The sequence below is a fragment of the Pelobates fuscus genome, chromosome 5 (genome assembly GCF_036172605.1).
Source record: "Pelobates fuscus isolate aPelFus1 chromosome 5, aPelFus1.pri, whole genome shotgun sequence".
In the NCBI taxonomy this organism is placed as follows: Eukaryota; Metazoa; Chordata; class Amphibia; order Anura; family Pelobatidae; genus Pelobates; species Pelobates fuscus.
In genome coordinates this window covers 143,418,188-143,432,164 of record NC_086321.1, presented here as the reverse complement: position 1 = coordinate 143,432,164, position 13,977 = coordinate 143,418,188, and the positions used below count along the sequence as shown (strand labels likewise).

The following is a 13,977-nucleotide window of genomic DNA, read 5'->3' as shown; positions in this document are numbered from 1 at the left end:
ATGTTAACAGTAGCATTCAGCAATGGTAACTGACAGAACATTCGCTTTAGCTTTGAGTGAATATTTGCACAGTTCTATAAGTCAGCAATAATATTCTCTCCTAGGCATGTTATTTTTTTCTTTAGCGTACATTTCGTTATATCTAAAGTGTGATATTATATCTGGCATGTATTTTTTATGAATCAATGTTACAACACAGTCCAAGTCAATATGGAATCTATCAAGAGCCAATGATACATTAGGCATGAAGTGAACAGAGTGAACTTGCTTACAGTGGTTTGATGGGTGGGCTCCTCTTTCCTGCAGTCATTTTCATCAACTCAAAGCGATTCGTATATAACTGAGTATGTGTTACACCCTCATCCTGAGCATAGATCTGACTGGTCCGCAGAGGACGGCTATTTTTTGTCTAAAGATAAGAATGTGGATTAAACAGTAACAGTAGAAATAATAAAAAGAATCTGGGCATATAAGAAAATTAAAACGAAAATAAAATAATCAACCTGCCATAAGATTTTTTTTTCTTTTTACAAGTGTATTGTTGATAATAATCTAAATATCCCAATATGTATTTGTATAAACAGCACCGTGCAAGCATTTGACAATTATACATACATACAGACAAGTGAGCTAAAGCCAAGTCTTTTTTAACTGAATTACCAACACAATGCCTGTGTGTGCCATAAGTAACAGTATAACTGAATACAATGAACAACACAATTACTGTACATGCCGCAGATACCAATTTAACTGAATACTGTGATCGACACACAGTATTCGTACACCACATGAATACCCAATGCTTGAAACAGGTGAGATTTTCACTCCAAAACAGAAGTGCCACTGTGGCACTGTTTTTTTCTCACAAAATGATAGAAACAGAAACAAACACAATGTTACGGTACTTTCTACTTTTATTCATCTACACTTTTTTTTTTGGGACACACTTAGAAGTCCACTGAGAACAGGAGAAGGTGTTATCAACAAAAGGAATGTGGTCGAGCAGGAATTTTCTTTCCAATCCTAAGGACAAGATGGCCCACCATCCTAAGCAGTTCAAATTGCCTTTTCCATATTAATCCAAGGAGATATCTGACTGGTGCTTTTGAGGTTAAAAATGATTTTTTTTCCTAGTTTGTTTGCATTAACAGCAAAAACATATGTGAGGAAGACTGAACTTGATGGACGCAAGTCTCTTTTCTGCTATGTAACTATGTAATATTATTTTATATATATATATATATATATATACACATAGTAGTTTTGAAAAGCACTCCAAGGACTTCATATAGGTGAAAATAGATATATATTTTTTTAAATGTACGATTGCCACAACATTAACAACAAAGAATAGCTTCATACATGGGAAAAAAAACATCAATTAAATGGACAGCTAAACACCAGGAGCAAATTTTAACGAAAAGCTGCAAGCAACGAGAGAGATTTAGCTCAACACTCACAGCTGTCATTGCTGTCCTAATTAGGGATAGACCAATTATCGGTTCTGTCAATTATTAGAGCCGATATTCAGCATATTTCTGATAAACAGTATTGACCTTGTAATTTATACATATTACCTATAACTCAGTGCACAGAAAAAATAGATATGTACAAATAAATCTCTCCACCATGAAACGATACCTAACTGGTGTGGGTATTTATGAAACAGCCCATGGAGTTCCCAGCAAACTTCCTTCTAAGGCAGTATATTGCAACAAATCTGGGGAACCTACTACACCTATCATCAGAATGAAACACAACATAGTGTAACAAAGTTACAAATAGTATTGTGCACTTTAAAGAGAGAAAATTCCAATAAAATAATATTAAATTATAAAGTATCAAGTGTTTTACTTGTGAAATACATATATGATTTAAAAAAAACAACAACAAATAAGACACTTGATAGTTTATAATGTAATTTAATTTTAGGGGTGTTTGCTTCATGCCAGTCCTAATTATTTTTGCTTTAGATATCATAGTTATGTTTAATAGACAAATCTGTCTTGTTACGTTTTCTTTCATGACCTATTTCTAAGGAAATATTTGGTTGATGGAGATGTTATGAAGTTATGTTGTAGCATTAATGTGTTAGTTTATGTTTATTTTCTTAATGTGTTTCTTAAAAGGGTTCCCATATTGGTCCAGTTGCTGCCATCTGTTTATTTTTATTTTCTAGATATTTTCAAACTTCAGATAAATAAATAAGATCGTATTGGAACGCATGTGCTCAGCAATGCCGGACCGCAAAGCATTTCCTCTGCATTTCTGGCTCTGCTGCACTTTGTGCTTGTATACGCAATGAAGAATTAAGGTGGAACGCATACATCACATCTTGTTCTCAGCATACACTTCGTAGTGAGCCCAAATTAATGAAATAAGAGGGAAGGATGAAATTCAGCTGAGATGGATCATTATACAGCCAAGATTAATTACTATCCAGGTGACTGAAGTCAATCAAGGATCTACACCCCCAGGGAGGACCAATGAAGAAGAGTGTGGGGGAGAGTGTCACTCTTTCAAGCGCACAATACTATTTGTAACTGTATTACACTATGTCAGGGCTTGACAAATCCCAGGTGCCAGGTCTCCATGGTGACTAGGAAATTTGTCCTGGCGCCTGGGATGAGTGAGTCCCTTCAGACCCCAGGTGGCAAGCGGCTCATAGTGAGCAAAGGTGGGCAGCCGACAGGCAGGCGGCTCATGGCACAAGATTAGTTGAGGCAGGCAGGCGGATGACTGATTACGGAGGAGGCGAGGGAGGCTTGATTTTCCTGCTCCCTTGCGCGCCGTCCAGTGATGCTGGGAACCAGAATCTGACGTCAGGAAAATGAACAGCCCCACTGAACACCAGGGAAAGGTAGGGAGGCTGTGTGGGAAAATTTAAATATAACTAATCATTTGTGAGTGTATGTGAAAAAGTGTGTCTGCATGTCAGCGAGTGTTTAATCTGCCTGTCAGCGTGTGTTGGATCTGCCTGTCAGCGTGTGTTGGATCTTTCTGTGACTGTGTGTTTGTGTATGTGTGTGTCTGCTTTTTGTGACTGTGTGTTAGTGTCTGTCAGTGAGTGCATCTGTTTAGGTGACAGGCCCTCAGATCACATAGGAATTGTGCTTTTACTGACCTTTTTTCCAACGCAGTGCTGGTCTCGCCATGGCTGAGATCATCATCACTTGACGCTCTCAGCCAATCCAATGCTTTCCCATAGGAAAGCATTTGGAGACTATTGTGCATGTGCAGAAAAACACGATTTAATCAATGCACCCGTATGGTGATCATTAAGCGTTTTCATGCAGAGCATGGAGACGCTAAATGGAGGTGCTGCATACTGTGCAGTACTGACCCAGAATGCACCTCTAGAAACCGTCTTTTTGACTGCCACTGGAGGTTTTACTAGGCTGCAATGTAAACATTGAAAAGCGTGTAGGTACTAGCTATAGACTTCAGAACAACTACATTAAGCTGTGGTGGTTCTGGTGACTATAGTGTCCTTTTAAGAATAGTATTTTTGTTGTTGAAAAACCGTACTCCTAACTGTTTTATCTGGCTCCTAAAATTCCAGGCGCCCTGCACTGTTGTGTTTCATTCTGATATAGGTGTAGTCATTTCCACAGATATTTTTGTGATATACATATATTACTGATAACATACTCACCTCTCCCAGTCCCTGCATGTAAAGCTCAGCTGAAGGCGGGGAGGTGAGACAGTGAATGGGGGTTGGCTACCTGAGAGTGATAAGAGTGTGATTGATGACAACAATCACACTCCTATCAGTAATAGCACTGTACATGGTGTTTTTTTTTGTCCTGTTTTTTTTTTTGTCAAATGGCTTGAAAAGGTATGAAAAACATGTAGGGTCTGTCTCCATAGTCTCAAATGCAATTAAAAGCTGTAGTAGTTATGGTGCTTAGAGAATCCATTTAAGCTATTTAGTAAGATAATCTAGAGATAACCTTCAGTGCAAGTTCCGTTAGCTAGCTGAGTGGTTTCACTCATATAATTCCATAAATTAAACTACTTATTACTGATTGAATACTAATGGGCAATGGTTTACTATATATAATACATAGAGAACAAAGAAAAGACCAAAATCAGCTTATAAAATGTCAGCTACATCCTGGTTCCTGCAGTAGCTGCAGATTTGCAGCATATGAGTGAAATTCAGGTGTGTCTGTTTTTTAGGTGTTTCTTAAATCTGTTATCTGAACAGTGCATTTAAAAAGAGGAGCATCTGCAACTTGGATTGTCCCTTTGAGAATAGTGCAGAGTACTAGGGATGTGTGTAGCAAATATGTATTAAAGCACTGAACTATTTGAACAACCCAAAAGCTGTTTATAGCAAATACAATGTATTTGCTGCATATAACATAGTAACTGTGAGTACAGCAGTAAATATGTAACTAAAAGGTCAGTTTGAAAAATCATATAGCAAAATGCATGATCGACTTTTCTCATGCTCTTCTCATGCTGCTAGAAGTCCGCTCACAAGCAGCGAGATTAAGAAATATTTGGATATCAATTTGAATAAATGTGTTCAATGTACATTTTTTTACTCCTATGTAGAGAGTCTCCATTTTAAACACAGTAAAGACGTTGCACAACTTATCTCAAGTATCATGATGTAACACTTATTGAAAGAAATAAAAACACCATAGTCATTTGCCAAATTTAAAAGACAAAAACATAAACAGTCACACAATGGCGCTTCATAGTTAGTGCTGGGTAGATGATGAAGTATGTGACAAAAAAAAATATTATGATTAATAGCAGTGTTCAGTGTATTAGTGTATAATACGAATATACTTAAACCACAGAGATGGAGGAATAATGTATGTTTTGGGCGGATATTGATAATTTGAATGAACAAACAACATAGAACAAACAAACAAAAAAACAAAACAAAGAAAACAAACCTTATAAATACTTTTAGTCTTCTTCTTAGGGTTAGCTTCAAACATGAGCTAGCAAAAGAATGGACAATATTAAAAACTGCACTGCATCACAGCACCATTTTTATATATAATTGAGGGTGCTTGTTCATTTTCTCACCTTCCCTTCCTCTCTTGGAATGATGACACTCTCATACCGACTGCGGCACTGTTTGGATGATCTGTAGATGCGACTGCAAGAATTTACCACATCGCTAACCAGATCCCAGTTGGGTGTATGAGCCGGTGAAACAACTGTAAGATTCAGTGGGAGCTCCAAGAGATGCTTTACAGCCTAGTGAACAGAAGAGTGAAAACCATAAGCAAGCCTGCTTGATCAAATAAGAGTATTTTTTTAAATAACGGTTTACTGTGTTTACACATGGAAAGAATATTTTGTGTGAAAATGTGACAAATATCTGTATACAACAAACTGCATTATAAAATTTTTTACATATAAAGAGTAGAGGCAAAACTCCAACAAAAAAAGGGATAGAAGGTAAAGTATAACGTGAATCATCCTGTGAGTTTGTTAACTAGTATAATATCACAGCAACTGAAGTGGAAGCATCATTAAATGCTTCAATCCCATGTATCCTATATTTTGGAAACGTGGTCTAGTGACTTACTAAGTGAGTGTCTTATGAGTGTCTTATGAGATAACATTATTTTTAAATACTAGCCAAGTAGAAAGAAGCTACGTGTAATAGGAATAGGTTTGAAATGTTATATATCGAGCTTAGTATAATGTAACTGGATAGGCATTTATTGCAAATCAAATTACTAATTAATTCATGGTCAGATCAGATGTCTGGCTGTACAGAATGGTGGGCATGCTTGTGCCTCCCACCATATCCTTTATAAGTGGCAAGAAGAAAGCATTCTAATGCAGATTACAGAGAATGCAGATGAGGCACAGGTACGCATGGGAATTCCATATTAGGAGATAGAAACCAAACAAAGAATTCACAATTTATATTTTTATATATATATATATATGAAAATTATTAGCAGATTTAAAAAGTCCCCACCTCAGTATAAAAAATTTCACCAAATTCACCAAACACTGTTGTGTAATAATCCCAAGCAGTGTCCCCATTTCCTAACCTGCAGCAGAGCCCAGTCCTCGCTGATAAGCCATTCTGGGTTATCTGGTCCAGACTCTGTAGCCGGCTTAGCCAGGGTTGGCAGAGGTTTGGCAAACTGAGTTTGTTGTTTGAGGAGGATGTTCTTCTTCTGCTCCTTGCCTTCTCTTCTCACTTTCAACATGGCCGGTGTGGCTCTGTCAAACAGAGAGCGAGGTGGAACCACAGATTCCCCGTGCCTCTGCTTTTTCTTCCGACCTGCAGCTAACACATTTATCAAAATTACTAAGTCCATTACATGAAAACCAGGATGGATAACAATACCACTCAGAAAATTTCTTAGAATATTTATACTATATTGTGTATTATTTTTTATTTTTAGATTTGACTATGTGCATTATCTTTGGCAACCTTAATAAAACTGCAGAGATATTCCTTATGGACAGATGTGTATCCATTTATAGTTTATGGCAAGTAACACTTTATTTGATATTTTATACATTCACATTTCATGTTTTTTTTCTTTCTATTCATTATATAAATCCTAATGCAAAGCAATCCCTCTCTTTTGATATAGTGAAACAATGTAACAATAACTCTTTATATCCTTGATTATAGACCTCCCATGTGTAAAATAACCTTATAAAGTGTGAGATATGTAACTCTCATCAGTAGAATGCATAGATTGCAAAGTTCTTTGAAGTGGTCATGTTAGTAGGAGTCTGTATGTGCAGCACTTCTGGTTAAACAAAAGTAAGCTACATGGCAAGGCTTACAATTCTAAATCCTTCACTAAAAGATATGCCTTAAAAGTTACCAACCAGAGCAAGCCTGTTGATTCCATGAAACATTCACCAGGGCTAATACACTAATACACTTGCATGTATTCCCTAAATTCTCTTGATTATATCATGCACATATAAAGGTATGGGGGCTTTGCCATTAATTGGAGGACATGATTCTTCTACTTATAACACCAACAGGAAAACAAAACATATATAAACATTCGTAACAGCTTTTTTCTAAACATTAATTAAAGGGTTACTACTACAAACAGCATGGCCAATTCAGTGAATTGAAGTGGTCACGTGCCTGAAATCTGTATGAGAAGCATTTTCAACATTTCACTGTGACATCCTTGGTTGCGGGAGGTGTAACTCCACTTCTGGCGGCGTAATTGGATGTCATCACTCTAGTTCTAGGTTGGCTAATGCACATTATGTGTTCTACTTATTGGCTGGGAGCGGTCAGCCGACACTCTTAGCCAATGAATGGCATGTCGCCACAGCAGCAGGGAGCCTTGGAGCCCAGTTGAGACTCAGGTAAAAGAGCCAGGGTACTCCAGGCATCATAGCCAATGCAGTGGTTGTGATGGTTGGAGTACCCTTTAGTAAGAATGTACACACTTCATTGTGGCAGTTATTAGAAATATTGAAATTAAGTCCTAAAAATGTAGAACAATCTATAGGCCTCATGTCACCCACCAGCTGGGTCTGCCTTGTGTCTCTTGCGTTCCTTTCTCACATAGATTGGAGGCAGCTTAGACTCAGGGATAGGGTTGGTGTCATACATCAGGCACATCACCGAGTCTATGTAGATATCATTTTCATCTTGAGGAGGAGTGGGTGGTGTCCATATCTGGAAAATGAAGCATTATAATGCAGGTTTGATCTTGCTGGAGTGCCCATTCCTCATGACAGATGTGGGAAAGTAATCTTCTACAAGCATCAGAGCTGCATTTTATATTATTTAAAGTTAAATATTACACGTATTGAAATAGTTAACTTTAAATTATTTAATAATGTACTCACATAAACAAAAATCAAATGGTGTACACTTGTTCTGTATGGACAGCCATTTTTTAACCTCTTTGGTCAGAATGGCTTGCCAGACCAAAAACACACAGGTAAAAATAGCTAGCGCACATTCACAAATCTGACAATCATGCAAAAGTGTTGATTATCTTAAAAATGCTCTATGAGAGAGAGAAAAATAGCTGCTCCATGGAACAAGGCTAAAAAGACAAGCACTGGAAAAGGTATTACAAAATAATTTACAAGGAGAATATATCACACGCAATCTATTATTTTCAGTAATAAATAATGACTGTTTTACTTTAAAAGGTGATTAATCACAAGCAAACTTACTATACTATTACTTACTATACTTACTGGCATGATTTCTGTCTGCCCATCTGGACTGTTGTAGACAAATTCCTGTAAAAAGGCAAATCATTATTGCACGTGTGATGGCATAATGGTAGAAAGATAAATATGTTTAAGGCTATTCTGCCATGCCATTTGTTTTCTTTGTATTAGTTTTTTCAGTTGTTTGTATCTATAGCTATATGTTAATATAAACTTAGAACATTTAAGGACCACTCCATACCACCTGAAGCATTTTAGCATGCTGAAGTGCTCTAGGTGTGAAGAGTGTATCCACTTTTTACCAATCTACAAAATAGAAATTGGCATATTGTACACCCCTTGGCTGTCACTTAGACAATCTGTGCTGGTACTACCTGGTTTGGTTAGCTCAGTGAAGCTAAGCTCAATAGACAGGCGTTTGCCTAGAGCACCTGCCTTGTAAAGACTTGTCATTGAGCTGCATTGGGAAGTCTGTGATTGGACAACCACAGAAAGTCTGGGCTGGGTTAAAAGGGTAGGGTTTGCAAAGGGTTTAGACATGTAATCTGCAACTTTTGCAAGCTGTTTTTAGATATACCACAAATAAAAGGAATGTATAATTAAATATGTGTTTTCATCCGAGGTATAAATACTAAACAGTGATTTTTTTATTTGGGCAGTAGACTGTCTCTTTAAGAGGAGTCATTGGGATTGATTTTGTACACATATTGTCACAGTTTGTATGTGAACACCCCCATCTTTCATTGGGAAAATACACACATAATAACAGGACAATAAAACCTAGAGCAAGGCTTAAAATGTAAAAGCCCTATTCTACTAGCCAGACCTTAAAGGACCACTTAAGTCACCCAGACAATTTCATCTTAATAAAGTGGCCTGGGTGCAGTGGTTCTCTAGTTTTTTTTATTTATTTATTTATTTATTCTTTCTTTTTGGTGTTTATAAAATCATGACAAGGTAGCATGCAATGCCCCAACAGCATATACAGGCACATAAGACAGCGTTTCGAAGAAGTTGGACAGCATCGTGATGATATGGCACATTTTTAAGTTAATAGTGGTGACATGTACAATGACTTTGGTATAATGGCTCATTAATATAGCAGTTGGGATACAACATGACAGAGCCAGTGAGAATACATCGTAGAGAAAATTGTATAAGTAATATTAGGCTGTTCATAACCGTTAAACAGAAATATAACTGGAGTGTAACTACCCAAAAAACTGGTGCTCGGGACCCCCCAGGCTGTAACAATAGTCTGACGATGGCCGACCTAGTATTGGTCATTGACCCAAAAAATGAAAAACAAGTGGTATCCTGGGAGGCGGTACATTCTGATGTGGGCTGGTAAGTGGCCCTAGATAGATATGGGAGGTAGTGCATTGCCCATAAGGGCATGAATACTAAATGCATGTCAGGATGTGGTGCGTCGGTGTGCGGTATTAATGTGGTGGACCACAGTAGCTACGGGTATAGTGCCCAATATCCCCTGGGCACCCTGGGGAGAGGCTGGAAGTGAGAGTGTGCTGTTCCACTTCAGTTGTATCGGGAGTAGGAGTCAGATATATGACATATACACCAGTATTTAGTAAAATTAGAGAAAACAAGATAAACTAAACTTAAATAGTTAAAAGGGAGAATGCCAGCACATATACGATTATATGTAGTTCAAGAAATTTTGGAAACAATTAAAACTTGCAGCTGACTGTGGAGAGAACTGCGCTTAGTCCCAGGAAAGGGATCCCCCAGGAACATGCCTTTTAGCCCGTGTCCACTCGTGGGCAGGCTACGAAGGAAACAATGTTCTGCACATCCCAGGTGGTGTGCATAGCAGGCGTGGAAGCCTGGTGTTGTATGAGGCCCAGTTGCGTTAAGAATGAGGTGGAAGCCTCTGATGTTGTAAGCCAGTGTGTAGTGCCGTTTTTGGTGGCGATTAAAGTATGGGATGGTCCCCATCTGCAGTTGATTCTTGCCTCCCAGAGCGCTTTCATGACACCTTGAACAGAGAGCCTCCACTCCAATGTGGCTTTACATAGGTCTTGTAGAAAGGTGAGTTGCATGCCCTCAAAGCTCGGGTGGGGTGTTGGATTTGAGCGCCTCTTGTACCGCCAGCTTGTCCAGGAATGTTAGAAAGTGGAGCAGGACATCTCGGGAGGCTGCAGCCAGTGCCCTTGGGGATTTAGGGAGTCGATGAACCCCATTAGTGAGAGTGTGTTTTGTGAGCCATCGTCCAGTGCGTCTATCTGCGCCTGCATGGCTGTGTGTGATTTCTGTAAATGCTGGATATGCTCGGTTGAGTCAGCTTGGTGCTGTGAGAGGGTGGATATGTCTTCCTCCATCGCCTTGACCCTGTCTGTGATCGCTGCCACCTCTTCCAAAACCACCGCCAGATCTGCGCAGAAGAAGGCCCTGATATTGACCGATAGGTCCATAATATCACCTTTGGCCGCCAGTGCGCCACAATCCTCAGTCTGCATGCTAGGTGCCAGCCCTGTTGCCTCTGGTATAGGTCCAGGGGCATTCATTAAGTCCTCGGAGGAGGATGAGAAGCAAAAAATGTCAGGCAGTGATCCCATCTTGGATTTAGGCCGCGTGTTGAAGAGTTTCCCCATGCTTCGATTTCTCTCACCAGACAGCGTTTTAAGCTTTTTGGAACGCTACACCATGGTATCAGGTGGTATGGCAGGGTCGGGTTGCTGAGATTCAGGCAGTCGTATTGTATGTTAGTCAAGATATTGTCGGAGCTCCGTGAGTATGCGACCGTTCTCGGCTCCCTCCAAGCCCCGCCCCCCTGGTTTTCTAGTTTTAACCCTTTAATGCAAAATACTGCCATTTTTCCATTTTTGCAAAAATAGCTTCAACAAACCGCCAAAAGAGGAGCGTCTGTGTATATATATATGTATATATATATTTGCAAAAAGTAGATGGCTGCACTCACGGTCTTTAAATAAAAAATATTTTTTATTGTTGTTTACTTTTGTTGTGTCATCTTAAAATCAGGATCAACGTTTCAGTCCTCTCCAAGGACTTTCATCAGGATCCTTGGAGAGGACTGAAACGTTGATCCTGATTTTAAGATGACACAATAAAAATAAATTTTTATTTAAAGACCTTGAGTGCAGCCATCTACTTTTTGCAAGTCTGTACACTGGAGCCCTGGTAGTGCACCTGGCCAAGGAAATTTGCAGCCTGTGTGCAAGGTACTGTAGTCTTTTTTAGATATATATATATATATACACGTGGAATTGTATTTGGATTAAATCTTTTTCAACTTGCTAAGTGCGAGAGTGCTGGCTTTATATTGTTTGGTGTGTGTGTGTGTGTGTATATATATATATATATATATATATATATATACATACGTGCATTGGAACTAATTTTGACTAAATCGTCTAAGTGCGGTCTGACATGATTTTGCTTCTTCTGCAACAAAATATCCATGTACACCAGACACCATACTCATTATTGCTATTTGTTATAGTCAATGTTTTAGCTCGAAAGAGCACTTTTACAGGGTATCACCTACCTCATTATAGGCATCTTCTCTTGTGTAGGTCAAAAGTTCCTCTTCTGTTTCCTCCAATGCTATTTTCTCTTCCCACTCAATTTTTTCTTTGAGCTGCTGAATTTCCCATTTTTTCTTTGTCGTTTTTAGCTGCTATAGATTAAATAGAAAGGCTTGGTGTAAAAGGAAATGTGAGAGAGCACAACTTTAATAGTTACATCCAAAGTAATGTGCATATTTTACTCATTTTGAACAATGCAAAAACAACTGGTAGTCAATTATTCAGTCAAGCTTGTACTATTGTAAGTAAGACGAGCAGAATCCAACCTCTATGATCTCCTTCTTGCCCCAGGTGCCCGATGTGTAGAATTCCTCCAGATAATTCAAAGCGTACTTTTCAATGGGTGTTAGCTGCAGAGAAATGGGCAAGTGTGCTGTCAATTGTTTGTACACTTTAAAAATGATAAATCTTCACAACATATCTATTCAGATAATCAGTGTTATGAGCTATGGTATCATCCTTCGTACTTGAATGCACTTTTCGTGCACTGTTTGTGCTTTACCAAATGTCAGTTATATTACCTACCTCAGCAACTAATGGAACTGCTCAACTCTTCTAACCTCCTCATTATTATGCTGCTGACAGAGGCATCACAATCCAGCATCAGCATTCAGTTTATACCTTTTTCTGCAATCTGTCAGAACTGAGTGTTTTTTCAAAGCGATCACAATACAGAAATGTCACAAGCTTTTTCTGCCTGGAACGCCGAACTTATAAATCTTTATCAACTTAAACGTGACTTAACTTCGGTCGTCATTGTTTTTTCTTATGAATTATGACCCGAATAAGGATTTTATATTTAAGTAGGAGACAGCATATGGACAAGCTCAATCACATTAGTGTGCAACCCCTGGAGCAGCGGGTAGCACAGCAGATCAGTCATGAAAAAAATAAAGTAGCAAATAAAAATATAAAACATGCAAAGTGAACAGTATAGAGGACGATTAACAACACAGCAATGTATATGCACTGGAAATACGAAAACATTAAACAGCTTGAGCATACTAAGAAAGAAAATAAAAATACCGGATTACCATTAGATGGTTTAGGGCATCCTTCTAAAGGAACATTCACTGGTCGACCCCTAGGCTATTAAACAGGCAACTTCACCATGCCTATCAGCCTTGTCTCTCCCACAACCTGGAATAGTACCTCAGCACTGGAGTGAAGGAAAGAGTTAGGAGTGGTGTTTGCCCTCCGAGCTCCAAAAGACTGCTCTGCGTCTTTTGTGGAAGATGTGGGGTAGCTGATGATCCTCCATTCCCCCCCTCCACCCCATCCCCCCCAGAATGCCATAGCAGGAGAGCTAATAGAGCTACGGGTACTGCCAGGGACTGTCAGACAACATGCCCACAATTATCTTCATATTCCAACTGGGTAGCAGCCCAGGAAAGCATTGGGAGCATCGGGAAGTAAAAAATACACATAGTGCCAGAGCCCAATTAATTTGACTGTGATGCTCTGCAGAGAGTCAGTGATGGCTTCTCCTCTGAGCCAGATGTTTTAATGTAGCCCAGAACCTGGTGCATATGGCCTCAAAGGCTATGTTGAAGGCAGTCTTCTGAGGCCTCAGCATATTCCATAAATGTAGGTACTTTGACATGGAGTCAGCAATCATCTTGTCGATCCACCATTGTGCAGTTACTGTTAACAGAAAGAGGTTCCCCAAAAGGGTGAGAATAAGGGAGGACTGGAATAACCCCTCCAGTCCAAAAGGGTTAACTGGGCAACTAGGACTGAACCCTAGAAGGCTAGCTGTTATGGAAGGGAGCAACTGCCTATTTAACACACTAGCAACCCAGACTGGACCGTGATCTTGAAACTCCACCCAGATCACCCAATAACCAGAAAAAATAGTCAAATACGGCATCAGCCCTGTCTGCAGTAAAGGACAACAGCTGGACAAGTAGTTCCAATCAGTTTTGCAGCTATATAAAGCCTAAAAGTTGAATAAATAGCAGAACCTATAATGCTATGCTTCCTTTCATCATGGCTGTCATGTACCATCCCCTTCAGTCATCATTGTTCATCTCATCATCTCAATATCAATACTCCAATATAGTGAGGTTAAAGACAAACAAAATTAATCCATTTTCAAAAGATCTTTTCGGTCTGTCTGGTGTGACACTAAACTGATTTGTTCCAAATCAACATTGATATGCATGTATTTTTCATTGGGTATTGACTATATGCTGTTATTCATTTTGCTACATTATATTACAGTGCTAAACTCTTACAGTGTAATAGTTAT

General features: G+C 38.9%; 1 protein-coding gene across 1 annotated transcript in view; it reads right to left on the bottom strand.

Annotated features, from left to right (window-relative positions):
• LOC134610966 (E1A-binding protein p400-like) overlaps positions 1-13,977 on the bottom strand; it is a 156,500-nt gene that overhangs the window by 31,804 nt on the left and 110,719 nt on the right. The window contains exons 34-41 of the mRNA XM_063454391.1: positions 11,993-12,076; positions 11,687-11,818; positions 8,185-8,229; positions 7,498-7,651; positions 6,036-6,277; positions 5,050-5,223; positions 4,914-4,961; positions 273-409 (exon numbers count right to left, since the gene is read on the bottom strand). Coding sequence (XP_063310461.1) covers positions 273-409; positions 4,914-4,961; positions 5,050-5,223; positions 6,036-6,277; positions 7,498-7,651; positions 8,185-8,229; positions 11,687-11,818; positions 11,993-12,076 — 1,016 coding nt within the window. The remainder of the gene's footprint in view (positions 1-272; positions 410-4,913; positions 4,962-5,049; positions 5,224-6,035; positions 6,278-7,497; positions 7,652-8,184; positions 8,230-11,686; positions 11,819-11,992; positions 12,077-13,977) is intronic.